General features: G+C 42.4%; 1 protein-coding gene across 1 annotated transcript in view; it reads right to left on the minus strand.

The window, feature by feature from the left end:
• LOC144730096 (contactin-4-like) overlaps positions 1–27,864 on the minus strand; it is an 84,084-nt gene that overhangs the window by 2,108 nt on the left and 54,112 nt on the right. The window contains exons 14-21 of the mRNA XM_078610654.1: positions 12,848–13,009; positions 10,632–10,781; positions 8,792–8,862; positions 7,676–7,910; positions 6,016–6,131; positions 2,844–3,030; positions 1,455–1,567; positions 501–669 (exon numbers count right to left, since the gene is read on the minus strand). Coding sequence (XP_078466780.1) covers positions 501–669; positions 1,455–1,567; positions 2,844–3,030; positions 6,016–6,131; positions 7,676–7,910; positions 8,792–8,862; positions 10,632–10,781; positions 12,848–13,009 — 1,203 coding nt within the window. The remainder of the gene's footprint in view (positions 1–500; positions 670–1,454; positions 1,568–2,843; positions 3,031–6,015; positions 6,132–7,675; positions 7,911–8,791; positions 8,863–10,631; positions 10,782–12,847; positions 13,010–27,864) is intronic.

A 27,864-nucleotide genomic window follows, 5' to 3' on the forward strand; every position in this document is an offset into this window, starting at 1 on the left:
GCTTGCTCCCGGTCTTTATAAATAACGCGATCTAACCCAAAAACGTTGATTATGAATGATATTGGTCGCGAAAGCCTACGTGTTAAACTGAATATCACCATACATTAATGTTCTTTGGTGAAAAAAAGCTATTTTTGGGGTGGCGGTGGTAAAGGGGAAGGTTCTTATTGGTTCTTTCGGTAAAGTCACGTAGAAGGAAAATAATAAAATAATAAAAATAAAACATAATAAAATAATTCTCACAACGTTTCGGCCACAACGCAAGCAGCCGTCTTCAGGTGGAGAACAGGTCTGTCGAGAGACGTCGTGAGAATTATTTTATTATGTTTAATTTTTATTATTTTATTATTTTCCTTCTACGTGACTTTACCGAAAGAACCAAGAAGATGAATCCCTGCAGTCACGAAAGCTTTAAATCGAAATTTAAGGGGAAGGTTGTTTATTTTGTTTATTTCAAAACACGCGCTTTAACGTGCTGTAGTTTAAAAGTAACGCTTTGCCTGTTCTGTCGGGTATCTTCATTTGTGAGCTCGAGGCTCCAAGGCCTCCGTCGCTCTGAGCCTGCACCTCGAATGAATACACTCCCCCATCTGGCAGCACCACCTCCACGCCAGTGCCATTGGTTATGATCTCTTTGTCAGTGCCTCTGTCCAGTGACACGTATGACACCTGTGTGATGAGAGAAAGGGAAACAAATGATACTGATTATTCACTGGGTCAGATCACGTGAGTGCAGTGCAATTGTGTGTCGTGCACCCTCATTGGAATTGCTCGAGAATGCGAGTGTGTCGAAGAGTAATTCACACACGTATAACAATTGGGCACGACCTTTTCGCTGGTAGTGACAACCAACTTCACCAGGCGATTGCCAGAATTGAAAATTCTGTCGTGGAAATGTCCTCTGATTCAGAATCATGTAATGTACAAAGTTTACCTATTTTATTGGATGATAGCAAAAAAGCACTTTGCTCACTTCTAAACGTGCAATGTAACAAACTACATTTCTTTTAAACAAAATAACTTTTATTTAGTAAGTGCCATAGCGTGACTTTGTGTATTTGCATGCATGACATTGGTGGAAGAAATGCAATTAACCTTTTAATTCATTAATAATGCATAATCCCCAAAGATGGCAGTTACAATTATCGAAGAAAAACACCTAATTTTCTAAAAGAAAAAAAAGGCGAACAATGCTTGCGACGTAAACATTTTATTTTCCTCGCTCCCAATGCACGAAGAAGGTGATGAAAGTATTTGCTTATGGGAACACAATTTGGTGCACTAACAGGAAGGACTATGTGGCAGTGTTCGCGATTGTTAATTACATATTTGAAACTTGTCAGATAAGATGCTTTAAAACTGTCAGCGTTTTCATTATTTTTATATCCAAACCCTCTGAGCATGGCCGAGCAAAATAAATTACTCAAACAAATAATAATTTGAATGCAATTTACCTTGTATCCAGTGACAGCGGATTCATTCTCCATGGCAATTACCGGGTCCCAGTGTAATGTAACCTTGGTGCCATCCTGCTTCAAGTCGATATTTTTTGGAGGTTTGCTAGGTGCTAACAAAAACAACAGATACACCGTTTAATGAATAGCTAGCGTCAGATGAGTGGTTAAAAAAAGAAAAACCGCAGATAGTCCGCACACAAGTTGAAGATATAAATCCAACCATCTCCAAAACTCCACATTGGAATTTATAATTCACGAAGCAGAAACATTTTCAAGACATTCTGACGATGCACTTGCACTGCGGTCACAACGAAGAAAGCGCCGCAGTGGTGCAAATCACACGGCCCGTCGCAAACATTTACAGAACAAATCCAGCACAGCACAGGATGTACCCTCAATGCTTATAATCTCGATGATGACAGTGGAACTTTAATGATCAAAACCAAAATCCAGCCACGGAGCCTTGAGCAGTGAACGCTGGTTTGAAATTCAGCCTTCCTTCTTGCACAAGGAGGCTGGTGGATTTGCTCTCATTAAAAATAACGAAAAGGGCCCCACCTGCAACAGACCGATATGATAATTGTCATGTCTGCTGGCCAGAACACTTTATCAGCATTAGCCAACCAGAACATATGAGAAGCTCTGGCCAAGGGCATCAGTCCACGGCTCCAAACTTTTCCACTGTGAATTTCAATGCGATGCCACGTTCTTACACACATCACAAGGTTCTGCAATCATAGCGATTCTCGTGGCGATTTTTTTTTTTTAAACCAGCGCGGTTTGTCAACGGCCGTTGAAATAAACGCAACGTGTGATAACGCTCAGTAAAATGTTCACATGGCAAGCCAATCGTCCAAACAGGCGACCCATACCGACAGTTTCCATTCACATACTCTACTTAATTTCAGTGTTTTTACCGCACGGTATTCCCTTGCTATTAGCAAGGAATATGTTCCGGGGATGCTCGTAAATAGCAATAAAAAAAAATTACCTTAAACAAACATGGAAATAAGCTACTAAATTCATGAAAATTATCATAACGCACCTTTTTATCTCATCACTTTCTCTGTCATCACTTCACTCTCTCGTCACTTTTCCTCTCATCACTTTCTCTCATCACTTTATTTCTCTCTCTCTCTCTCCATGTAGTCAGTGGTGTTGAGTTTCAGATGCGATTCACAGAAAGCCAAAATAGCGGATATCAAAGTTCGCGAACAGCGAGGGAATACTGTACCATGTAAAAAAAAAAGCATCGCTTCCTTTGCTCGGCAACAATAGTGGACCCTCGAAATTTACTCACCCACCGGAAGATTGTTCGGAGGCTCAGTGAGGCTTCCCTGGGTCAAAATTGTTCTAAGAAATTATGTTGAGGGTGGCAACACTTACGAGGCTTCTTGGTGATGAGCTGGGCGATGTGACTGGGTGGTCCCGTGCCTCCGCTGTTGTATGCCTTCACCACCAGTTGGTAATCGGTGCTGCCTGTGAGACTTTGGAGCACCGCGCTAGATTCCAGGCCATCTGTCTGTGCACTCTCTGCCATCAGTTCTCCCTCAAACTTTTTCCAGTACACAATCTGAGGGACAGATGTCACAGCATCGTGCGTCAATTAAAAATGTGTTTTGCAACCCGTAGTTTCTGCAGTTGCCGCGATGTAATTTCAACTTTGTAATCTAAATTGAAAACTAATTTATCATTTAAATCTTGACCTAAAGCTTTTCGTGACGGCAAGAATTAGTATGCTTTGGGTCTTTCGGTAAACGTCACGTAGATGGTTCAAAGAAAATAACAAAAAAATAACAAAAAACTACGACGTTTCGATCACAACACAAGCGATCGTCATCAGGAGGAAAGAGGAGGAAAGCTGCTGTTGAAAACTCATTTATTTAGGACAGTTTTTGTGTTTGTGCATCTCCAATTAGCACATTTGGTTATGTACGGTCCAAAATAAGTTCAACGTACATACATACATAATCGTATTTCACATTTTCATTCTATTTTTTTTTTGTGTTTTGCAGTGCTTTTGGCCCAAATAAACATTACGTTGAATAACTTTAGACTACAGTTAGCTCAACATATTTAACGAATATAATTGCTCTGAAAAAGGTTTTAGAAAACATAAATGTAACGGGTAATAGCTATTTCATTGAACGTTGATAATTATTACCATGAACTTGAGTCATTGTTATTTCAGAAATATCTTGTCAACATTTTTACTATTTAGGTAAAATTTAATGAAAACCAACAAGCTCAATATTTTTGCAAAACAGGTGCTTTGATTGTCACGGATCTAGTATCAAAAAAATGATATATTGATGTATCACTTCAGCAATTTTGAGATGGGGCAGGTATTCACATTGAAGCAGTAGCAAGACGTTTTAAAAATATACGTAGACAGCCAGAAATCAAACTCGGGTTGCAAGGTTCACAGTGCAGTGTGCTAAGAATTACGCCACTGATCACCCAATGAAATGTGCATGTGTACATTCATGTACTCCGGGTGTGTCTATTCACTGCTGGATGCAGGCTGTGGAACATTGATATGTGACCATACTGCACGACGATGGTCAGTGTGGGTTGGAAAAAAATTAGCCCGTAAAAACAAAGTTTTTCACTATAAATGCTTTATATGCGTGGCATCGGTTTTATTTTATTATTCATTTCTGTTTTTCTTGAGTAAGAGTTTCATTTTTATCACATTGGTATTTTAAATTAAATATGAATTTTTCTTTTTTTCCTAAAAAGTGGAAAATTTTGGAAAAAATTTTCACGAAAATTAATTGTCACGCACAACGAGTCTGTGTGCAAAATGTCAGCTCGATTGGATCACGGGAAGTGGGTTAAAAAACGACCGAAAGATTTGCACGGTCGTAAGCGCGCAAGCAAGCAAGCGAACTTAATATAAAGGATTTAAAAACGGGAAAGTACAGATGGATTGTGTTGCACTGTCCCTCCCTTACACACTGCATGATAACACAGACAATGTGAGGAGCCTGCTATTACATGCTTTGCCAATCGCTATGACATGAATACGTGTTCTACTTAGTACTTTTGAAATGTATGCAAACAGTGGCATGAATTTGTAAACGCACGGCATCTTCCATGGGATTAATTGCGCGAAAGCTGAAGGGTTCACGAGTCGAGCTTTTGTCTTCACTTTTGTCACGTGATTAATCCATGACACCCGTGGATTACCAGAAGAATCGTTGTGTGATCGTGTTAATTGAATCAAAGTGGGGTGATAATGGAACATTGAGAGGGCGTCCGCTGCACAGCTTTGAGCCGTCCAAGCCAATGATTTAAACTAAAAATAGAAATAACGATTCTGATTGAGACGTAGTTGTCTTGTTGTTTGCGATAACGCTATTTTAATTATCGCGAAGAACCCTGCAGCATTCTTAGCACAAGCGTGGTACGCAACACAGAGAGTCTGGTTTAACGTATCTCAACCTAAACTTTAATTTACCTTCTTTAATAACAACTGTCGTTCCACAAGGCTTATAGTGACTCAGATGGCATAAATGTAGAGAGGATTTTTTTTTTTTACTGGAAACACTGAGGGTCAGAGTATCATCTTGGCGCGACAGCCGAAACTCAATGCCGTGGCGATTTGCTCCGTTGTAGTTGAACATTTGGCAAGATAAGAATTTTGCTCCTGGCGTTTTGTTCCATATTTTAGATAGGGCAAAGATGCATCCCTGCATTTCTTGCTCGTGTCTCTGCCGGCGATAGGGCCTCCAATAAAGCGAGCTCTAGACAGCTCCTCTAGATGGCATTTGGCCTCATCTTCATGCTGCCCAGACATATTTGAAGACGGGGAGCACCCACAATTTGCTCCACCACGCACGACTTTGCCGATAAGCTAACTGCGGCGTACCCATTCATACCGCTGGATGGACAGAGGCCTTGGCAATCAAGAAACGTTCACCTTGATTTCAACTGCTGTTTGTAGGTATTCTGTTGAACTTCTTTCGCACCGTACATAGCCAGCCGTGCTAATCGGAGGCATGGAGATCGGATCAAATTGAAACTACACCGGGAGATTGAATTGCCAGGACAGTCTGCTAACCCATTACATCATGCATGGCAGTGTCCCTCCATTTGCTTAATCGTTAAAGATTGTTGTTCAACAAAATTATCCACCAAACGCTTCAGTGAGAGGCATTTTAATTAACCTGCAATAAGTGAATAAACAATCGTTGAGGCCTTGCGAATCTGAACAAAACTATAGACGTTCAAATCGCCTTCGAGTGTTAGTCGTCGGGCAGTTCAAGAGCCAACATGCGGATGTGAGACACGGACGGTGGAGGGTCTCTCTTGGTCTGTCGGTTCCTGGTGGGAGCCACGCACCATGCAGGACCAAGGGCTACAAACGGGGCCACATCATCATCATCATCCACATCATCCACATCATCATCATCATCATCATCCACATCATCGTCATAACCACAGCCCTGATAATGGACAGACATCACCGTTGCTGGCAGGACACGAGGAGAGAGGAAGAGCGAATGGGGGTGGGGGGTGGGGGTACAAGAGAGTTTAAAACACGGGGCCTTACTTCGTAGCCAGTGATGCGCTCTGCGCTGGAGGTGAGAGGTGGAGCTCTCCAGGACACCTCTGCTTCTGCCGACGTCAGGCTCCTCGCAGTCACGTTGGACGGAGCAACTTTTGGTGCTGCAACCAGCGTGCATCAGAAGAGGGTGACTATACAAGATAGACACCAACTACTGTACGTGTATGTTCGATAAATGTGTTCGTGCATTGAAATATTAAAGGGTAAAAAAGCAAGTGGCCAGATTGGCAACTTGTGGCGCCTGAGATTTGAAACCCACGCAGTCAGACCTCTCGCTCATCCTGGGCCAATTGCTTAACCACTTCAGAGCCGAATGGCGTGCGGTGTTCTACGGCTCTCCGATGCGCTTGCACGCTCGTACCGCGTGTTGTTCGGAGCGACGTCCGATATTGGGAATCGTGAACAGCACGCGGCACAGCATCACATCGAAGAGTTCGTCATGATTTGCAAGTTTTTTTTGTTGTGGTCTCAGGTAACTCACCAGTTTTAATCATCGCTGTCCTTAAAGTTTATCGAACATGTGCAAGCTAGGCAACAATCATCATTTCCCAGTGAGTATTTTAATTATTACGATTCGGCGTCACGATCCCACTCAGGAATCGACCCCTTTTTGCCACTGCGAAGAACGCGTTGCCACTTGCGGATGCAGAAATCATCAAATCGATCATCGCACAGAGCCAGCGAAGGGACCGTTTCGCCAAACGTCGTGACCTCTTGTGCCAGCATTCACAAAACAACCGCTCACGCTGACGTGCCTGTCAGCATTCAGAGTGATTTGTTTGATCCACGCAGCACGTGGGCGACTACCGGGGGTGGCATCATTACTTAAACTTTAGAGCAGCGGTTCTTAACCTTTACTGCAGCCTCGCAGCCCTTTAATGTTAATAAATAGATAGGGTTGATGAAACAACGTATGACCGTGCTTAATTTGTGTTTTTTTGATGATTTACCTTCTAAATAAATCTTGCCATGTCTTGCACGCACAGAAAGGGCATCTCGCACTCCCAGCGGGTGCGTGCACCCCAGGTAAGGGACCACTGGTTTAAAGGGTGGCAGTCCACTTCGAAAGTCGACTGTCAGTCGCAGTGCACAATTTACTGGAGTTTGTGTCAATTATTAGATATATATGCATCTGTTTCGTCAATGAACGTGGTTTCGTTTCGCTCATGATAAAAAAAGTTGTTTGGTCTTGCGTTGGCATCACTATTTGTATTCTTACAAGATTCAATGCATGCATCGTTGGCGTCGGGTAAAAGTGCAGCCCTGCAATCACCGACTCGTAACCACTGCTGGCATGAGGGCTTCCGTTAGAGGCAGCTCAGGAGAGCCACTCAGGATCGTATCGTGGCCGACACGATCACACTGACCAGACGTCATGCAAGAGGTGGGAGTGACCCACACTTTACCGCACCACACGAAACGTGGCAATCGATTGAAGAGCATGAGAATCAACCGCAATTGATGAATCAAGGCCTTGTTGTTGTAGGCGCTTTTGCGTATATATGTGTACACCACCACCACCGCCGCACGTGACATTAAGCAAGTACACTGTTTTACATACATTTCAAATTGCCAACAAGGCACGGTTTAAATGAAAATCCACGTTAATAAATAAGAGAAAAAGGGAACATTTGTATGGACTTGCCGTTTTCTGCCGAATAAACGATGGTGTTGTTGCTGAAAGGTCCTTCCCCGTTGAAGTTGTACATCTTGATTTTCACTTCGAAGGGCGCGTAGGGAGCCAGATTGTCACTGCGGTAGACGTATCGGCGTGATTCCGCCTTTGGAATTGTCACTTGGCGCCAGGCTCTGGTGCCATTCTCCCGGAATGCCAGGATGTAGCCGAAATCCGGCCCATACTGGAACTGCGGCGCCACGGGCTGAGCAAAAAAGGAAAAGGAATTTCGAATTAAGCCATTGGTGTACTACACCATGCTGATGAGCTATGAGGACAACATCGGTACACAGCTGTCTATTGCTGTGTCACTGCTGCTGTCAGACTTGTCAAATCGGCTTAACTCTATTTTGTACGAATGTATGCTGAACTTCTTTCGCGCGCCGTACGTAGCCAACGATGCTGATCGGAGGTGCGGGGTAAGGACAACAAACTAAACACAGAGAACAGTCATACATAAATTAGTTTTCAATCTAGATTTAAAAATGCATAATATCGGAAGGAAAGAGCGTTCTAAATGGCTGCAGGAGCGCATTTTGATGGTGACTAAAGACAAGATGACCACACTGCACTTCCTCCGCAACTGCTGATGGTTTATTGTATTATTGTATACGCACAGAGGCTGTGCGTTTTTTTATCTTCTTCACCTGTTGTTTGCGTGTCGCTTAAAACGTAAAAGTTAAATTTCGATTTAAAGCTTTCGTGACTGCAGGGATTCATTTTTTTGGTTCTTTCGGTAAAGTCACGTAGAAGGGAAGTAATAAAATAATAAAAATAAAACATAATAAAATAATTCTCACGACGTTTCGGCCACAACGCAAGCAGCCGTCCTCAGGTGATGTTCATTCAGACGCTGTCTTTCCGACAGACCTGTTCTTCACCTGAGGACGGCTGCTTGCGTTGTGGCCGAAACGTCGCGAGAATTATTTTATTATGTTTTATTTTTATTATTTTATTACTTCCCTTCTACGTGACTTTACCGAAAGAACCAAGAATACGTAAAAGTTACTGGCGCATCGCTCTCGGCAGCCACGGAATTGCAGGCGCCGTGAAGCGCGCCGCGTGCCACACCGCCCGCCGCCATACCTGCCAAGTGATGACGAGCTCATGCTGGTGGCCACCTCCTCCTCCAAGCCGCTCCGGTGCCAATTCTGGACCTGCAGCGATGATGATCATAATAATAATGCAGTAATGGTGACAATATGTACAATAAAAGTACAAATATCAGTGTCAACCAACTGTTCAGGATGTCAACAAAAACGCAGCACGTTGTTTAAAGACCTGGCCCTGAAATTTAAATAAATGAGCATAACATAATGTCGTTGAATTTCGATTTAAAGCTTTCATGACTGCAGGGATTCATCTTCTTGGTTCTTTCGGTAAAGTCACGTAGAAGGGAAATAATAAAATAATAAAAAGAAAACATAGTAAAATACAATTCTCACGACGTTTCGACCACAACGCAAGCAGCCGTCCTCAGGTGTCTTTCCGACAGACCTGTTCTTCACCTGAGGACGGCTGCTTGCGTTGTGGCCGAAACGTCGTGAGAATTGTATTTTATTATGTTTTATTTTTAATATTTCCCTTCTACGTGACTTTACCGAAAGAACCAAGAAGATAATGTCGTTGTATAATAGATTACTTTATATATTTTTGATTACACTGCATTAAAAGTGGGAAAATATTTTGAAATATATTTTCAATAATATATTTTTCTGACAATGGCCCTTCTTTCTTTTTAAAATTGTCCAAAACATCATCTGTTATATATTTTAGATTTTATGGCTACACTGTGTTCAGTTATTGTAATTTGTGCCTGTGGACCACTGCCAATGCATTATCGCGACAACAAAGCACAAAATGCTAGAGGGTGATAAGATGTGAATGTTCCGTCAAAAAGCAAATTTCAAGGCTTCAAAATATATGCATACTTAAAGCTATTGTTTGCAAAAAAACAAGATTTCTGTTAGGTTCCCGATTTAATTTTTTCATAATTAAAACAATTTACCACTATTAAAGCGCCAATGTTGATAATAAAATCTCTTCAGAGTGAAGCGCAGCAAATGTTATCTGTGGCTCTATGTCACGTCAGCGCTCGGTGCAACCCGCAGTTATCGGTGGCAAGGAGAAGTCTCTAGACAGCGGGGTTTTGCATCTCATTAAACTTTAGAAAATTAAACAGCGAGCACCGGTGGAGATGCACACACACACAACACACACAAAAGGCACGTGTGGGTGAAGGGGGCATAATCCAAATCCCATCCCTTCCCCATGCACTGCCTGTGGCTTTCTCTATGTGAACGCGGAAGAACGGGGATCGATGCGCTGAATCTCTGAGTGTCTTGTACGAGCGGAACGGATCGAATTTCGGACCGCTCGAATGTACCGCTTATCTCAAAAGTGCCTGAAATTGGCCATGGTAAACACCAATAGATGCCGAATTTTGCCCACGGAAAATGAACAAATTCCCCCAACGTGCATCTTTCCTGCTCCGTAATCTCTGGAGACACCTCTGCACCAAAGGCGAAATACCACTTGGCTTAGCTTAGACTGGATATGTGCATGACATTTGCTTAACAAAGTCGAGCACAAACAAATAAAAGCTCCGACTCGTGGCAGTGCATTTAAAAGTGACAACATTTGCCCACATTGTCGCAATTATTTGCATGCCAAAATTAAAAGCAGGCGACGCTGTTTGAAAAGAGCCTGAATGTCGAAATTGGTCCGAAACGTGCTTGCTTAAACAAATGCCGTGTAATAATGTTGGTCTGGAAAGCAAACGTGCCGATGAATGAACATGTATTTTTTTTGGTAGAGACAGAATGGAGTTGCGTTTATATTTTGGCTGAACAACACCACGAAGCAATGCACGCATACCAAATTAAAATATGTGACAGCGGTGCTCATAATATCCTAGTGTCCATACCAGCTGATAGGGTCTTAATCATTCTTGATGGGCGACTGGCTTCACTTTCCCCCAAAGCGTTGATGGCGAGTACTGTGAATTCGTAGTCCATCCATGGTGTGAGACCAACGACCGTGGCCTGTTCAGAATCTCCAGAAATTATATCTGGAGCTGTCAAAAAAAAAAAACACGCGTTTAACTCCAAAAAGCACTTGTTAAAAAAACAAAAACCAGGATGCAAACCTACAAACGCACAGCTGGTCTGCTGCGAATAAATTATCCATAGCAGTAGCCTCGCACATGTATATATATATATTTCACGGACGAGTTTTTACGGTCATCGTTTTCCAGAATCGCCTTGTAAAAATATATATATATGCCCCATTTCCACCGCGCATCAAAGCTAACACTTAAACAAAACCGACGTGTAAAATGTGTCAAGCCAGTGTAACTTACACAACGGTTGCCATTGCCACAGACAGTATTTTACTTTGAGGGCCTTTCATACCTTTATACACTACGTAGTCTCCATTGCAATTGTGACATCGTGTTGATATGCACACACAGACGCAGGCCTCTGCTATAAAAGTGGCATTAATATGCACACACATTGTGTCACAAGTAGGAGTGGCATGACACCAGTGCTGACCCAGCCAGTATATTTCATATTTAAACATGAAGCAAGTGCTGGTTTAACACCTAGGCCTTTGCGACCAGATCAGTCATAATAAAGGTTTTTTTGGGTTATATCGCGTAAATATAAATGTGTCGTTAACCCACTACAACCCGACACAGTCGATTTTAAGGTTTATCACGTAAACAAAACGTCCCAATTAGTTTATACTTCAGCATACCGGTGTATTGGAGTGTAAACCCACAACATTTACAATTTGAGTGCGAGGTTTTGTTAGTGATTATAACCCGCTTCATTAGATTTACCAGAATTCGGGCATATTTATATTTAAGCAGTCCAACCCCCAAAAAGAAAAGTGTATTATGAAGCAGGTGTTACTTCGCTTTTCTTGCCAAATAGCGCAGCAATACATTGGAAACCACTGCGTTTAAAGTCGGATTCTGACGTGCAGATTATAGATTACAGACGTGCAGTGGAGCAATGCCTATCGTCCGGCGTGCTGGAGACAAAGTTTGATGAATCTTGTAGATTTCTGAAACTCGCAAATTGTCAGGGGCCTTTGGCAGTACCGAAAATTTGTTTATTTTATGCATCGGTGTTGATGTTTACGTGTTATTGCACGTGGCATTGGGTGCTCTAGTTTTACATCCCGAGCAAAAATAAACGTACTTAAAAAGAAAATCGTCAAACAACTCGAAGGGGAACCCTCGTGACAATGAGTCTCGAGACTCGGTTATATTTTCCCCAGAAAATAAAATGACATTATCACTACCATGACTAGTTTCTTTATTTAAAAATAAATGACATTGCCAGTGCTATTGCGAGTAAGCCCTTCGGCGGTCTCTGTCAATTTCCAGAGGCAGTGGTGCTAAAGTTGCATTGTGAAAGAGCCGCTGCATTATCGTGCCACAAAAAAACACAGATCCCACATTTGGGCATCGCCCTGGCAAGGCCACGATGGACTGGACCGTGAGAGGTTGTCTCAAATCGGGACGACGCTGCAGCGGGGTCGAATGTTTGGTGGGGCGATGCCGGTGCTGATGTTGTCAGGGGTGGGGTGGGTGGGAAGGGGGAATCATAGGGAGGGAGAAGCTCATTTGCATATGGATATCCAAACGCAAATGGATATCCATAGGCGTGTAAAAGCTACTTGTTATTGGATGAGGTTTCCAATTCGCACCCCTTTCACTTAATTTTGAAATAGAAATCTCACCAGGACAGTCAGAAGAAGGAGCCCTTTTTCAGTTGCGTTTCAATTTATTACATCTGAATAGATTCGAAATGAAAGAAAAGGAGTAACTTTAATCCGCTGATTGTTTAATTTACTTTTATATATATTTATATGATACAGTATATTTGGCTGTGACGGTCCCACCTGAAGACGGAGACTTGTGTTGCCTCCGAAACGTCGAGATTAAATTTAGTTATTTTCATTTATTATTATTTTATTTTATTATTATTATTTTTTACCTACATGACTTTACCGAAAAAACCTAAGAGTATATATGTATATTTCGACTTGTATTTACATTACAAACTTTCCACGTGATGTTTACGCGGCGGTGCCTAACCAGCAAGAGCCCACTCGCACAGCAAGACTTACACGTGTGCACATTAAGCCACTCCGTCGATGCCACTGGAGCCCTGGCCTGGATTTTGTAGGAGATGATGGGACTGTGATTGTTGCTCCCTCGTTTCCAGGCGAGCCGCACGGTCGTGCTCGTCGCCTCCTCGGCCACCACAGCCCCTGGAGGCCCCGGGGGCCCTGGGACAGCGCAGAGAGAGAGAGAGAGAGTAAGGGAGCGACGCTCGTCAAATGTTGCTGCACGCCGACTTCTTTGACAGAATGGGGCTACCCACAGAGTAACACATTAACACGCACGTGGGCATGCATTTTGTTACCGCACGTGTACATATACTCGAAGTAGTTTTCACGTATATCGACAAATTGTTATGAATCTACTGCTGGATGAAGGCCCTTTCCAAGCCATGTCGTACGTGGAGTTTTATTTGCTGGTCATTAGAGTGTTGGTTAAGTGGAGGAGGTGGTGGTGGTGGTGGGGGGCGGGGGGGACAGAAATAGTTTAGATATAACTGGTCACTGATGTTCATAATCTGAATATTTATTCATGCTGGAGGAATCCGATGAGCTATGATGCTCTTTTTCACAGATGTCCATTCGTTTTCACAGATGTGGCTGGGAATCAAACGTGACAATGTGGTGCGCTAACCGCTGGGCCACCGTCCCCCACCCCCCCTACTACAATTGCACTGCAATACAATGGCAGGGGGTGGAGTGACGGCATGGTAGTCAGGTGCAGTCCGCATGAAACGTGAACCCAGCTAAATTTCCGGTCACGGATAAGATCAGCAACGAGTGATATCTCAACCGGTCCTGCCCCCTATCCCTTTCACTAACCCTGCAACATAATCAGTATTGGGAGGAATGATCAAACACCTCCTCCCCCCCCACCACCATCGTGAATATAACAACAGTGTATTCATGTAGGGTTGTAAATTTGCATTAATTCATTCATTTAACATCTCAGGTGAAGGGAAAAAAATAATTGACACCATGAAATTGTCTCAATAATACACCGGGAAGACTTGTTACCAGAAATGCTTATATACTTTTCTTCATATTGAATATCTGTTACTATTTCTATCACTCAGATGAAAAAAAGACACATTGTTATTACGTGCCGTAGAAAAACAGCTCTAAAACAACAACCAGCACATACATAATAACCTTCAAGCATTGTTTCCACTGAGGGCAATCACATCAAATATTTGACACTATCTCACAGCCTGAAAAGATTTCGCAATAATGTAGTCCTTACCTGCTCCAACCATTACTTTCTATCACAATAACCACCGCCCTCATCACAACCTAAATCCAGAAATCCTGGCAAAAACAAGTCAGATGTTGGGCTATTCCCACCAATATTTTTTTACTTTTGAGATGCCGATGAAAATCACATCGCAAAACTTGCTTTCAGGCAGTTCTCTGATTTACACAAACATTACCTTAAAAGAAACCTTCAAATTTAATTTGGTAATCCACTTAATTTGGTTAAATTCCAGTTCAAAAAAAAAATCGGTTTCATTTTCATGCAACAAACCTCACTCTTATATGCAGTGATGGGGAAAGTGTTGCCCTCTGCACTGTGGACCAGATGTCACTTGAAATGTTCTGAGGGGTAGTTCTGTGATATCTGCTTCTGTGGGCCGTTCTCTAAAATGAAGGGTCGTGATGCCCTGTGGAAAATTCTAATAAATAATTCGTCTAGCGACGTGATACTGAAAGTGGAATTGAGATAAAATTGGAAGAAGAAAAAAGGAGACAGAAATTTGAGAAAAAAACTGACCTTGAAAACCTTAGAACACCATAACCCCCCTGTCTTTATGTAATGCCAATTGGCCTTTATACATTATTTAAAAGTGCAGCCAATAAACTCATTAATAATGCACGGTGGGTGGAGTCGAACGCTTGTCTAACCTAATTTTGGTGTTAATGTCATCACAGAGAATGCCTTGGTAATGTTTTTCCTCCAAGTATCCCCAGCGGAAGGATGTAATTATGTATTCCTGCGCCCATTAACAAATATTTGGGCATTAAATATGCATCGTAAAGTGTACTTGTATAAGTCATTGTCATGTGTACCATTGCGAACGTATGTTAACAGTTATCCATTGTTGGGTTGATAGGCGTCACTTTCATTTTAAATTCACCAAAGCCTCAAAAACTAACATCAAACCGCTCAAATTTAATTACAAACTTTGCTGTATTTCCAAATGACACACCTTCATTTTCAGATGGCGCCTTCTTGTTCAACTACGGTGATGGATGCCAACCACGCCAACGGGCATATTATGATTAACACGTTTTCTCATGTCGTAAGACTGGAACTCGCAGAAACTTGAGGCAACAAAAATATGGCCTAATTGCCAAAGAATTGCAAATTAATTGAGCATGTAAGGAAATAATGATGGCAACTTTAGCCTTTCCGCCATTAAGTGTGTTCTTTTAAATGGTAAGCAGCATCAGATAACTTTCGCAGTAAATGCAGCACCCTTAATGAAGCAAGTTTAATTTCTTTGTCCACGCTGCTGTTTGATTATGCCACGTCATCCACAACTAACACGAAAGGGGCAACGTGTTCCCACTCTGTTGAATGCTAAAGGTATCAAGTATATGTTTAAACACAGAGAGCGTAATGCACGCAGCCTGTAAAAATATAATCTTTAAAAGAGACAAATGCATTCTGGTTCACGCGCGCCATATTTTAGATTAATCACTTAATTAAAACATGATGAAATTCACAGATGCATAAAATTGCTATCCACCCAGGCAGCAGATATAACTGATGGAGCAAGTTTAGGATGCAATCCAAGCAATATAAATGATTTAAAATGAAAATGAGCCCATATTCGCATTAATAAAGATGACATACAAAAATACAGCAGCATCCTTGGTATGATATATTGGCCTGTACAACTCACAACATGCACACTTCTGTTTTGCGGATGTGTGGCTGGTTGACTGCTCAAGCTCTAAATTTCGATTTAAAGCTTTCGTGACTGCAGGGATTCATCTTCTTGGTTCTTTCGGTAAAGTCACGAAGAAGGGAAGTAATAAAATAATAAAAATATAAAACAGTAACATTCTCACGACGTTTCGACTGCAACACAAGCAATCATCATCAGGTGTGAAATCCACAGCAAGAAAATAAAAAAAACGTCGTGAGAATTTTATTGTTTAATATTTTTATTATTATTGTATTCTTTCCCTTCTACGTGACTTTACCGAAAGAACCACGAATATGCTCAAGCTTTATTTTAATAATTACACTTGAGGACACCGCAATGCAGCTTTCACAAACCGAAATTGCCCCACGCCACACAAGCTTCGTCGAACACAATGCTTGTAAACGCATCTACAATTGCAATCGCTATCCGAGGAGCGTGTGTGCCATTTGACAAGCTTGTTGTTTTGGTCGCACGCAACGTGCTTTGATGGAATCCACGTGTAATCACCAAGAACACATCCCACCTTCCAAGAAAGTAACAAAAACACGTAATTCTACTTTCTCTTGAAAAAGGAAACAAGGTCTCTTGTACGAAAGAGAGCTTGTGATCAAATAGAGTTGTGGTCCTGTGCGGCCAGAAAGCAATTGGAAAAACTACGCTCCAACTGAAAGAACGAGTTGAGCTTATACTATTACAACAACAACAACAACAACCGCGTTCCCCACTAAGTGACGATACCATCACCGCAACGCCTGTGCCAGGCTAGGTGCACTTTAAAGCCACGTCTAAATACATGCAAATTGCATGGCGTCACTTCCTGCATAAACGAATGGGTTCTGGTACATCGAGCATATGCCCTCAGTCAGCTCAACTCGTGTTTCGGGTTTGTCACATTGGAGGGTGCAGAGGAAAATGTTTCCCTCTTCTTCCCGTTCCCACTTCATCGACCCGACGAGACAACATTTGCCCTGCAGTGGGAATAAACATGAGCGGCTAAGCATCGCAGATATAATTATGTACGAACAAGGGCTGCGTGGGTTAGGACGTGTCCGGAATGGGGGGGGGGGGGGCGACGGGGGGGATAGTCTCCTTGAGTCGGCCGATGTAACTTTCAATGTATCGCCCAAAGATAGCATCGGTCGTATGTGTGTACGTTGAAATTCTGTCGCACCTTACGGAGCCAAACGTGCTAATCGGAGTTGCGAGTGATATCTAAAACCGCACGAGGTCCCCCCTTTAACAACCCGTACTGATCACACAGTTGAAGTGTGGAACAACAACAAAAAGTGTCTAATGATTTCAATTCGTAATGTGTTCAGAAGACAACGATTAAGGATTAAAAACCCCGACGAGTATATTTCTGCCGGTTAACATCAAATGTGCGGGTGCTGTGTGGATTGTGGCATCGTATGATGGGGCCGTCCATAAATGACGTCACGCGATTTTGGACGATTTTTGAACCCCCCCCTCCCTCGTCACACGGCGTCACAAAAAGTCAGACCCCCCCTCAAATATGACGTCACAAAGCTCGCCCCCCCCCCCCCCAAACCATATTTCCATTTTTAAAATAAAACATGCTTCAAATCGCTTTAAACTATTGTCATTGTAGTGCGTATTTAATGTGGCGCTGCACTTTGATGTTGTAGGAGAAAACACGTATTAAAAAGGAGGCGTTGGAAAGCTTAAATTTAGCATAAAATTCACTTGAAAATATTCAACGTCTAACTAAAACTGCAGATGTTCAAAATATTATATTGAAATGATCTTATAATTATAAAATATTAAAAGTAATTATAACTATAAAAAAATACTTGAAACTTTGTAGAAAAACGAAGCAAAATGGAGAGCACAATTATAACAATCACATATTCATTCCACAGAATGAAAAGCCCTGCTAGAATCATTATAATCAAAATGTTTAATAACAATCATTAAAACATGTTAAAAATGTATGCTTCTCCATTCTCCCATGATGAAGCAAAATGCTCCTTCATGGAATAAATAAAAGGTGACCTTAGTAAATTTTTATAATCAAATAGTTAATCATGAAAATTAATCAAAATTAGTGTTGTTATAACAATTCTAAATATATTTAAAGTTGCACATTTTGATGTGACTTCACATTTCTCAACCCCTCCCCCCCCTCGTCACACATCGTCACAAATGTCTGACCCCCCCCCCCCCCTAGGTGCGTGACGTCATTTATGGACGGCCCCAATCGTGAGAGGTGCCAGTGGCTTGAGGAGGCCTTCATCCAGCATGGCTGATCATGGGAACCATCCAATGCAGTAAAAAATTAACTCGTAAAAACAAAGTTTTCACTATAAATCCTTTATATGCGTGGCATCGGTTTAATTTTATTATTCATTTCTGTGTTTCTTGAGTAAGAGTTTCATTTTTATCACATTGGTATTTTAAATTAAATATGAAAAAAAATGTTTCCTAAAAAGTGGAAAATTTTGGAAAACATTTTTCACGATAATAAATTGTCACGCACAACGAGTCTGTGTGCAAAATGTAAGCTCGATTGGATCACGGGAAGTGGGTTAAAAAACGACCGAAAGATTTGCACGGTCGTAAGCGCGCAAGCAAGCAAGTAAGTGAACTTAATATAAAGGATTTAATAAAAAGGGGGCGACTCTATGAACCCCATATTGATCTGCTTGTTTGCATTCTTTCATGAGCGTCCCTAATTAATCATTCAACAGCCATCAGCGCATGCCATGTTAATTCACAACAGTGTTTTAACAACAAGACACTCCGTGCGACACGACCATTAAACTAGCTGGCACCTCGACCGGCACTGCTTGATGGGAGCAGCGTCGTTTAGATTGTGCTGTGGAGGAGGAGGAGGAGGAGTAGGAGGTTCATCATTAAGATCATCATCCCGCGATGCAACAATTATACAGAACATCTGCAAAGGGCTGATTCCGTCGCTCCATCTTCCTGGTTTGCGCGTCCCCACGAACCCGTTCCATTCCGTGGCTGCCATTCCGTTATCATTCCTTGACCATCCGTCTCACGGGATATTCACAAATGGCGCAATAGACGGACAGATAACAGTCTCGGTGTGCGCATGCGTTCAGAGCGATCGGTAGGAAATCGACTGGATGTCAAGTCAATTCCAGACACATTGGCTTTTTATTTGTGGCATTTAAAAAAAGGCATTTCAGAGGGAGAGAACGACCCAGAGTGCTCGGCTTCCGTCCACGTGTTTCCCGCGCACGAATTCACATAACCTCAGTTGTATCATTAGACCTCCTTTGCCATCTTCTTGGTTCTTTCGGTAAAGTCACGTAGAAGGGAAGTAATAAAATAATAAAAATAAAACATAATAAAACAATTGTCACGACGTTTCGGCCACAACGCAAGCAGCCGTCCTCAGGCGAAGAATGAGACATTATCAAGCTAGGAGCTTATATAGGTGTAGCGAGGAGGAGCGCCTTAACAAAAGAATGTGCATATGAAGAGGAATTTTAGCATACCAATGGGCAATGCGTAGGAGGGGGGGGCGGGGGGGTTTCAAAGTCCCATTATGCCCATGCATTATGCAGGATCAACAGCACCACGGGGGGGCGCAAGGAACAACGTTAATAAAGGAAAGGAATGTTAATGATATGTAGCTGCATTTACCAAACAACCACGTAGAAAACCAAAGTAAAAACTACATAAAAAACTAAAATATAAACTGATACTTACTATACTCTACAATAAGCTGAGTTACTAACAACAAATAATAAATTACAATTCTACGTCGTAAGAAGTATATAATATACTTCCATCTAAACTTTATTCTCTTAGCATATACAGTACTATATACTGCCATAGATAAACCCAACATTAAATTATATACTGTATTGCTGTAAACAACCCTATACTTTATACATTTTAATATAACACTATGTATTATTCAACTCACCCTAATGTGTATCGAAATGGTTTATTACGTCCTTCCAATGATTGCTAAGCCTGAATCCATCTTCTCGGTTAAAATTGTCTCTGTGTTTGTATATGTGGATCGCCTCATGAACGAATCTCTCATGATAGCCAGATGGCTTGCAGAGAACCTCTGTCTTGGAGAAGTCAATGTCATGTGAGCCCACTGAGTTGTAACAGTGGTCTGCCACGGCTGAGGTGTTTGTCCTACCGTGTTTTAGATAAGCTTTATGTTCACGAATGCGGTCTGAGACGTGTCGTTTGGTTTCCCCAATGTAACTGCTACCACAGAGGCAACTTAGTTTGTAGACGCCAGGGTACTGTATGTCTGGAATCACATCTTTTACAGACGGTACCAGATCACGGATTTTATGTACTGTGTTGAATCGGACCTGGATCTTGTGTTTAATCAGGATTTTGGAGATCTTTTTTGTGACCCCAGCAATGTAGGGTAAGGTGATGGTCTTGAAAGGCTCCTCAACAGGATCCTTCTTAATGGTTGGAGTGATGGCTTTGCGGATTGTGTAGTCGGAGTAACCATTAGCCTTAAGAGCTTGGCGTACGTGTTTGAGTTCACTGGAAATGTGTTCATGGTCGGAGATGCATTGGGCTCTATGATATAGAGTCTTGGTGAGGGAATTCTTCTGGGATGGATGGTGGTGGGAATCCGGTTTTAGATAAGCATTCGTGTGGGTGGCTTTCCTGTAGACAGAGTGGCTCATTGAACCATCAAGTCTCCTTTTGATTAGGACATCCAAAAAGGGTAGCTTGCCATCATTTTCGACTTCCATGGTGAATCTGATGGCTGGGTGTATGGAATTGATGTGGTCGAGAAATTGGTCTAGAGCAGGCCGGCCATGTGGCCAGATGACAAAGTGTCGTCTACGTACCTCTTCCATAAGGTCGGGCGTAGAGTGGCAGTCTGGATGGCGTCCGTCTCAAATTTCTCCATGAAGATGTTGGCTACAACCGGAGATAGGGGGGAGCCCATTGGGGTGCCCTCAATTTGCTTGTAGAAGGTTCCATTCCAGGTGAAGTATGTATTGGTTAAGCAGTGTCTCACCAGGGGGGGTACCCCAGCATTTAGTCCTTGATGAACCAAGTCTTCAATGATTGCGATGGTGTCGGGCACAGGCACCTTGGTGAACAAGGAAACCACATCAAAACTGACAAGCAGGTCGTCTGGGGACAGGGCAATCCCCTTGATTGTCGATACCAGGTCAGTAGAGTTTAGTACTGCAGAGGTGGTTTTTCCAGTGAAAGGCCGTAGGATTTCGGACAAAAAACGAGCCAGTTTGTAAGTGGGGGAGTTGATAGTAGAGACAATGGGACGAAGAGGTGTATCTTCTTTATGTATCTTTGGCAAGCCGTACAATCTTGGTGGCCTGGCTGCAGAAGGTTTCAACGAGAACTGTTTGGTCTGATCAATTAATGCGGTTGAAGCAGAAATGATGTTGTTGGTTTTGGAGACGAGGCTGTTGGTGGGGTCTCTTTTTATTTTTGTATAGCTGCCATCGTTGAGTAGTTCTTGAATTTTGTTGTTGTATTCTATTTTGTCCATGATGACAGTGGCATTGCCTTTGTCGGCTGAGAGGATGACAATGTCATCCCTCTTTTTTAATTGAGCTAATTCAAAACGCTCATCTTTGCTGATGTTGCTAGCTGGCATCTTAGCGTTTTTGAGGGTTACAGAGATTTCAGATCTTGCTACGTCTGCAGCGATGTGACTCAAGCCCCTTTTTTCTGGCAACAAAACTGGTGTGGACCAATCAGTTTCAAGGACAATGCATATATTATCAGTGTGTTTTTTGTTTGAATTTTGACCACAAGTATTGTGGGTAATACACACATGATTCCTTGTAAAAAGGTTTCAGTTTTGTTGCCAGAAAAAAGGGGAAAACCCCTATTATTAACCTCAGTTGTGCTTGTGTTGCGGGTTAAAAAACCCCAAAAAAGTAACGGAATTTGAGAAAGGTATCATCAGTTATTTTGTTCAATCACGGATAAACTAACTTTCACGTGAATTCGACTCGTCATGTCAAAGTCGAAGATTCAACAAATGCAATGGCACACGATTCCTACACACCGGTTGAAGTTATTTAGTCTCAATGCAGCAAAGTGATCTTAGCAATGCGTAAAAACACTGCTGAGCTTTGCAAAGCTTTCGTTTCTTTTTGCATCAGGGGAACGGTTCGCACCATGCGCCCGTGTCCTTGGGTGAACATTATCGCAAGGAAGAGTAATTTGAGCGGGCTGCCACTCTGCTTCCAAATAATTATCCCGTCAACACGGCGGTCGCGACGCTCCACTACAAAGGGCAATGGCTTCCTTTGATCCGAGATGATGAGTCAAGTCCTGCGCGCTTTCATCTGCGGGCTGCACGGATTGATGCCGATGTGAAGGCTGCTGTTCACTCATTAGGAGTGTCATCTTCAAAAGGAGCAATACACAACCAATGAAGGAGATAACATTGTCCTGGATGTTTAATGAGGATTAATACGATCACCATTCCGTGTCATGTTTGAATGCGGATGTTGTATACCTGTTATAGGGAATGGCAACGTGTCTAATGCCTTTCTGTGTTCTGTAAATCAAAGCACAGCAACTGCGGCAGTCCGTGGCAAGCGATAACCAATTATAGCTCATATCAAGCTATGAGCAATTGTTGACTAATAAATGTTCTTCAAAATCATTGCCGTCAGTGTTTAGAGTTACCAACATAGTACGTGGAACCATTACCACATCGTAGGATGTTCTTGCTGCTAAATGCAATCTCCGATAACAAGCAATTACAATTAAGAGTGCACATCATTTGCAAGACTAATATTATTATTATTATTCTGTAAGGTGACACCGCTTTAGGGAAATCATTATCAGTGCACAAGACTAAAAGCAACAATAATAGTCATTTACAGCTCTTTGTCAACACACTGCAGGATGAAGGCTGGACGTCACTCACTGGGGTCGTTTGGCCATACTTCATCACGCTAGTCAGCGAGGGTTGGTGATGGTGGGGTGGGGGGGCACAAGAGTGGTTCAAATATTTCTCGCGGCCGGGAATTGAATACAGGTCGCCGGGTTCATATCGCAGTGACACACCCAATGAGTTACTACTCCAGACTGTCCCCTATGCAATAGCCAAGTCAAAGCCGGAGTGATTTCTCACTCAAATGCGCATTGAGGGGGTGCTCATCTTGTATTTACATTCCTGAGCCAGTGGTGGACATTCCACATCCCTCTTGACAGTGATGAATCTATCCAGAGGACATCTACCGTTGACTTCCCCACAAATCGGTGCACATGCTATCTTCCCCGGATGTATGATGAGCTGAGGCGATTGTTTATATATATGCAATGACCATATATATTACAAAAACTGTAGAGCACAGCTAAACCAGAGATTATGAGCTTAAAACGTGACCACAGCAAGCAGGGAGAGTAATGCTTCCAGCGCTGGGGATAAATGAGGATTTAATAACTTGTAAACGCAAGGTGGCTCAAGAGGTTACGTACTGACATAGGTAGTGGCAGACGCAATATCAGTCCCCTGTGACCTATTACGGCTTAAGGGATGTGATTGGTTAATTTCTACAATTGCAGTCAAAGCTCACGGGGTTCTTGACACGGCTCTGACGGTAGCCGGGAAATGGGGTAGCTATTCAATTAAGACAAAGCATACAGCGGTTGGCTGAAGTGCTTTCCGACATGTCCACTTGACACGTGAAAGAAGATTGTCTTTTTTTTGTAAATAAAAAAGACCCATTTATAACGGTTCAAATTTTGCATGTTTTGATGGTTATTTGCCATTAGAGGCTCACTTTTGTTTAGCCGAGCTGCACTGCCGATGCAAATGTAATTGTGCGATATCGCCGCTTAGGGTATTTGCGCTCGGAAGCTACGCCAGGTGACAATTAAAGCCACAGGGTGGAAATGTAACTCATGCTAAAAAAAAAAATTGTTATCGCAATCATATCCATTGAGATTAGTGCACTTGTAATTAACTTGTGTTGTTTTGGAATATTATTACAACCCGCGTTGTGGATATGTATAATTAAAATGCGAGACATCTCATTTCCATAATGTTCTTATATTGCATGGGTGCGATATTGTTAAATGTCCGCGACTGATGGCACAGTGATTAATGAGCACAGTGCACAATGAACCCTGCAACCTGTTTTCTATAACTGTGACCAGCATATGGGTGAAGTATGGTCAAACAGTCCCCAATGACTGAAAATGCATGGGGAAGATTGAATCCATCAATCTACTATCAAAAGGAATGTAAATTGGTATAGTTACACCATTGAAGATGCATTACATATACCATGATAAAAGTATGATCGAATATACTTTCAACTTTAAAAGTGTTAATTTACTCACGACGTAACAATACTGTACATTTATTCGTGAAAAGTTATCCATTTTTACTTTACAAACGAATCGTCTCAACAGTTTCAGTGTGATAATTTTACTTGTAATCTATAATTTGATCTTTGCTTTTTAGCATTTCTCCCACGTTCAATGCACTCTCAATCACTGTGTTTGTTATCGCATTCATTAAAGTGGCAACGACCATTTCATAATATTGTTCCTCTCGTGCCGAGGCATGTGGATCTGTTGCTTCAGAGTTATACTGAAACCAGCTGCCTAATTGGCCAGCGTTTTTGACCTCTTAACTTTTGCCTGTAATTAGCTACAGCTAGGTCGAAGTGGAAACAAACATGGAACCCTCAACACACTAACCTGGATGACCTAGGGGGGGGTTTGAACATCGCAAACGCAGGCACCCCTTGGGCAATGGACAACGCAGTAACAACCCCCGGCTATCCAGATCTCAGCTTGCCAGTGTCTGCTCTTTGCCAGGTCAGCCAATTAAAGAGAAAATCAACAATGTTGAATAGTTCGACGAAAATAAGAGCTGTAATTTAATTGAGTATAATCTAAATACTGATTTATGATACGTTTTTGGTATCGTATGGTGTGATTAATATGTCAGTGCCGTTCCAAAATTGTTTAATGCTGTGGATTGCTTTTCCACACTCTGGTGCGCTGCTGAAGCAATACAAAGTTGCATATTGGCTCACGTGACAACTTTTTAATTTGACTGTGTCAGATGGAGGAGGGTGTACAACACAAATATAGCATTTTACTCACATGACCTGACCCACAAATCATTCGTGAATCATGATATTGATCACCAAAGCCTATATAGTTTCATATATATATACTTTAGAATGTTACGTAATATAAACTGTGTAATACAATCCATTAGAACATGTGATATGGTTTATACGTCACCACAGCACTTGTGCCAGGCTAAGTGCACATTGAGGCCATGTGAAGTATCTAAGGATCACTGACAGGAGGTCACAAGACAGACCCAGTTTCTATCGGTTAACTGCCTGAGATGACTGCACAGTACAATACAATACACAACACACAATGCATACAATAAGTACACATCCATAATAGAGGTTTGCAGGTTAGATCGCGTAAATATATAAATGTGTTGTTAAAATCCGCAACCACCCGACACAACCAACTAGTAAGGGTTGTCACGTAAACAGAACGTGGCCAATTCGTCACTAGTACAGCACTACACCGGTGTGTTGGAGAGCCAAGCCACAACATTTACAATCTGAGTACGACGTTTTGCCAGTGATTACAACTAGCTTCATCAGGAGACAGCCAGAAATCTGTTGTGGCTTGGCTCTCCAACACACCGGTGTGCTGTACTAGTGACAGATTGGCACGTACTATTTACGTGACAAACCTTACTAGTTGGCTGTGTCGGGTGGTGGCGGGTTTTAACGACACATTTATATATTTACGCGATCTAACCAAAACACCTATATTAAGGATGATATTGGTCGCGAAAGCCTACGTGTTAAATAAGTACACATGTTTGTTTCATGGTCGGTACAGAAAATCACTCACACACACACAAGACACGCACTGATATATTTATTACACACTGTTATTTCTCACATTTGAAATGTGTTTTTCAGACTGCTGGACTTTTCAACTGACTGCACCAGGGTTCCGCCATATTAGTCCGGCGAGATGTTATTTGTTTCACTGTCGTGCAAGATTTTTTCCAACAATAGCGACCCCACACAGGACTGAGGAAATTGAGAGGTGGTGCATGTTTGCTCAGACCCTGTGATCTCTGCAGACACATCCGAGGCAAAACACACAACTACCCCGTGGCTGTGGATTAGAGGCGGATCGCAGCACAAAATGTCGCGAAACTCCCTTCCCGTGTGCGTCGAGGTGCCGCACTGTGGTTCGCCAGGAGACGGCAATACAGTGAGTGGACCAATCGCCATCTGTTTCCATCTGTACAGGGATAGAGTGTTGCCCCCTTTGCAAGCGTGGGTTTTTGTAGGGGATGTTTCAATTTGCGCACAGTACATTTTTAATGGATCTTGTCATTTTATTGTTTGTTGCGGTTGCACCCGAATCAAGAGCCGAATGGGTCACAGGGGTATTCCAAATAAATGAAACTGAAAACTGAAACTGAAACTCTGGATGCTCTGGTTCGCTCGCACTTGTATAAATGAGCGCTCGGCGTTAATTGTCTGAAAACATATTAAAATAAAACCCAAATGCAAGACCATCAGAAAAAGAAGTCCTGTGACTCAATACGGTTGCTCTGGATAAATAAGAAACAAAAAAAACACAACGAAGGAGCTTGCAAGCAGTACAATGGGGACATGAGACATTATCAAAAAGGATAATGACAGATTTTACTGGTAGAAACCACCTGGTTCCACCAGCCCACAGGGGATTATTGTGTCCGTCCGTCCATTTGTCGTGCATCCAAAAATGGGAGGGGTGGGGCTGCGTGGAGAAGGGAGGGTGGGGAGGGGCTGGGTGGGGAGGGTGGGGAGGGGCTGGGTGGCGAGGGTGGGGCTGGGTGGGGGTGGGAGGGTGGGGCTGGGTGGGGAGGGGCTGGTCACCCCGTGGTGCCCTTATAAAACTCAACGTTTAACCTACTCACGCCGGCTTGTGCCCGCCCTCACAGTCGGGCATATCTGCCGAATACACCACGCCGCCGTTGACCCTGGCCATTGACCGAGCAACCCAACGTTCCTACCAGCTCCCTCCGCAGGAATGTGTTTTCTGTGACATGGGTTCAGGCATCAGCGTAGTGTTCTCTTGTATTCAGTGAAATGTTCACAGCTGTGGTCTAATATACAGCTCATCAAAGCGGACGACACGAGATTTGACTCAGCAATATAACCTTCGAGTGTTTAAGATGATATAGACGCAATTTTAAATATTGTCTTTCTCAACCTTCTCAATTTTGAAGTATACGCTGCTGTTGCATAGCATATTGCCAGCAAATTGTTTCGTCGTATTGATCCTAATATTGCACGTTTACCTCGGGCAGGAATTAAAGTTAGGCTGTATCCTCTTATCAGTCACACTCACATAGGCTTGGCGTTCTTTGTAATTGGAATGGCCATCATCATTGACAGCCTCATCAACATCATCACCTGCAACACATTGCTTGCTGAATGAAACAGGGCACTATCAATCTTAAAACCCCAACACTGTGGCTTCATCAGTTTACCAATCTTTCCCAATTCATGTTGTCAAAATATGATTTCCCTGCTTAGTATTAACACTTATCTATCACATCTTCAATAGTGCTGTTTGTGGCTGGCCCCTTTGGCACTTTTTGGCCTTTGGCCCCTATGCTCAGCTACTTTAATTCAACAAACAAATGTGTTCCTGCGTGAGTCGTCAACAAACCATTATCTAGATATGAAATATATTTTACTGGGCATGTTCAGCATATACGTTGACTTTTCCACGTGTGGTGGGCCATCACGGTAGCGAGATGTTAACTCCCTCGCCTGGTATACAGGATGTCATCTCCCTGTGGTCTTGTGGATGTTTCTCCTGGTCCTCTAGTTTTGCCCTCTACATTTAGAAAAAAATGCGTTTCGAGTATTTAGCTGCGATACATTTCCACGCGATCACTGGTGGCCAGGTCGCTTCTAAAAAAATGGATATATAGCTCAGTGGGCCTTACCTGGTAAAATAAAAATAGTTTATAGTTTTTATGGCTGTTTATTGATGGTTGGTTATGTAACTCAATAAAAAATACACAGCCTCCGCATATATTTAAGCCATTGTTTAATG

This window comes from Lampetra planeri, chromosome 34 (genome assembly GCF_965212315.1).
Source record: "Lampetra planeri chromosome 34, kcLamPlan1.2.h2, whole genome shotgun sequence".
Lineage (NCBI taxonomy): Eukaryota > Metazoa > Chordata > Hyperoartia > Petromyzontiformes > Petromyzontidae > Lampetra > Lampetra planeri.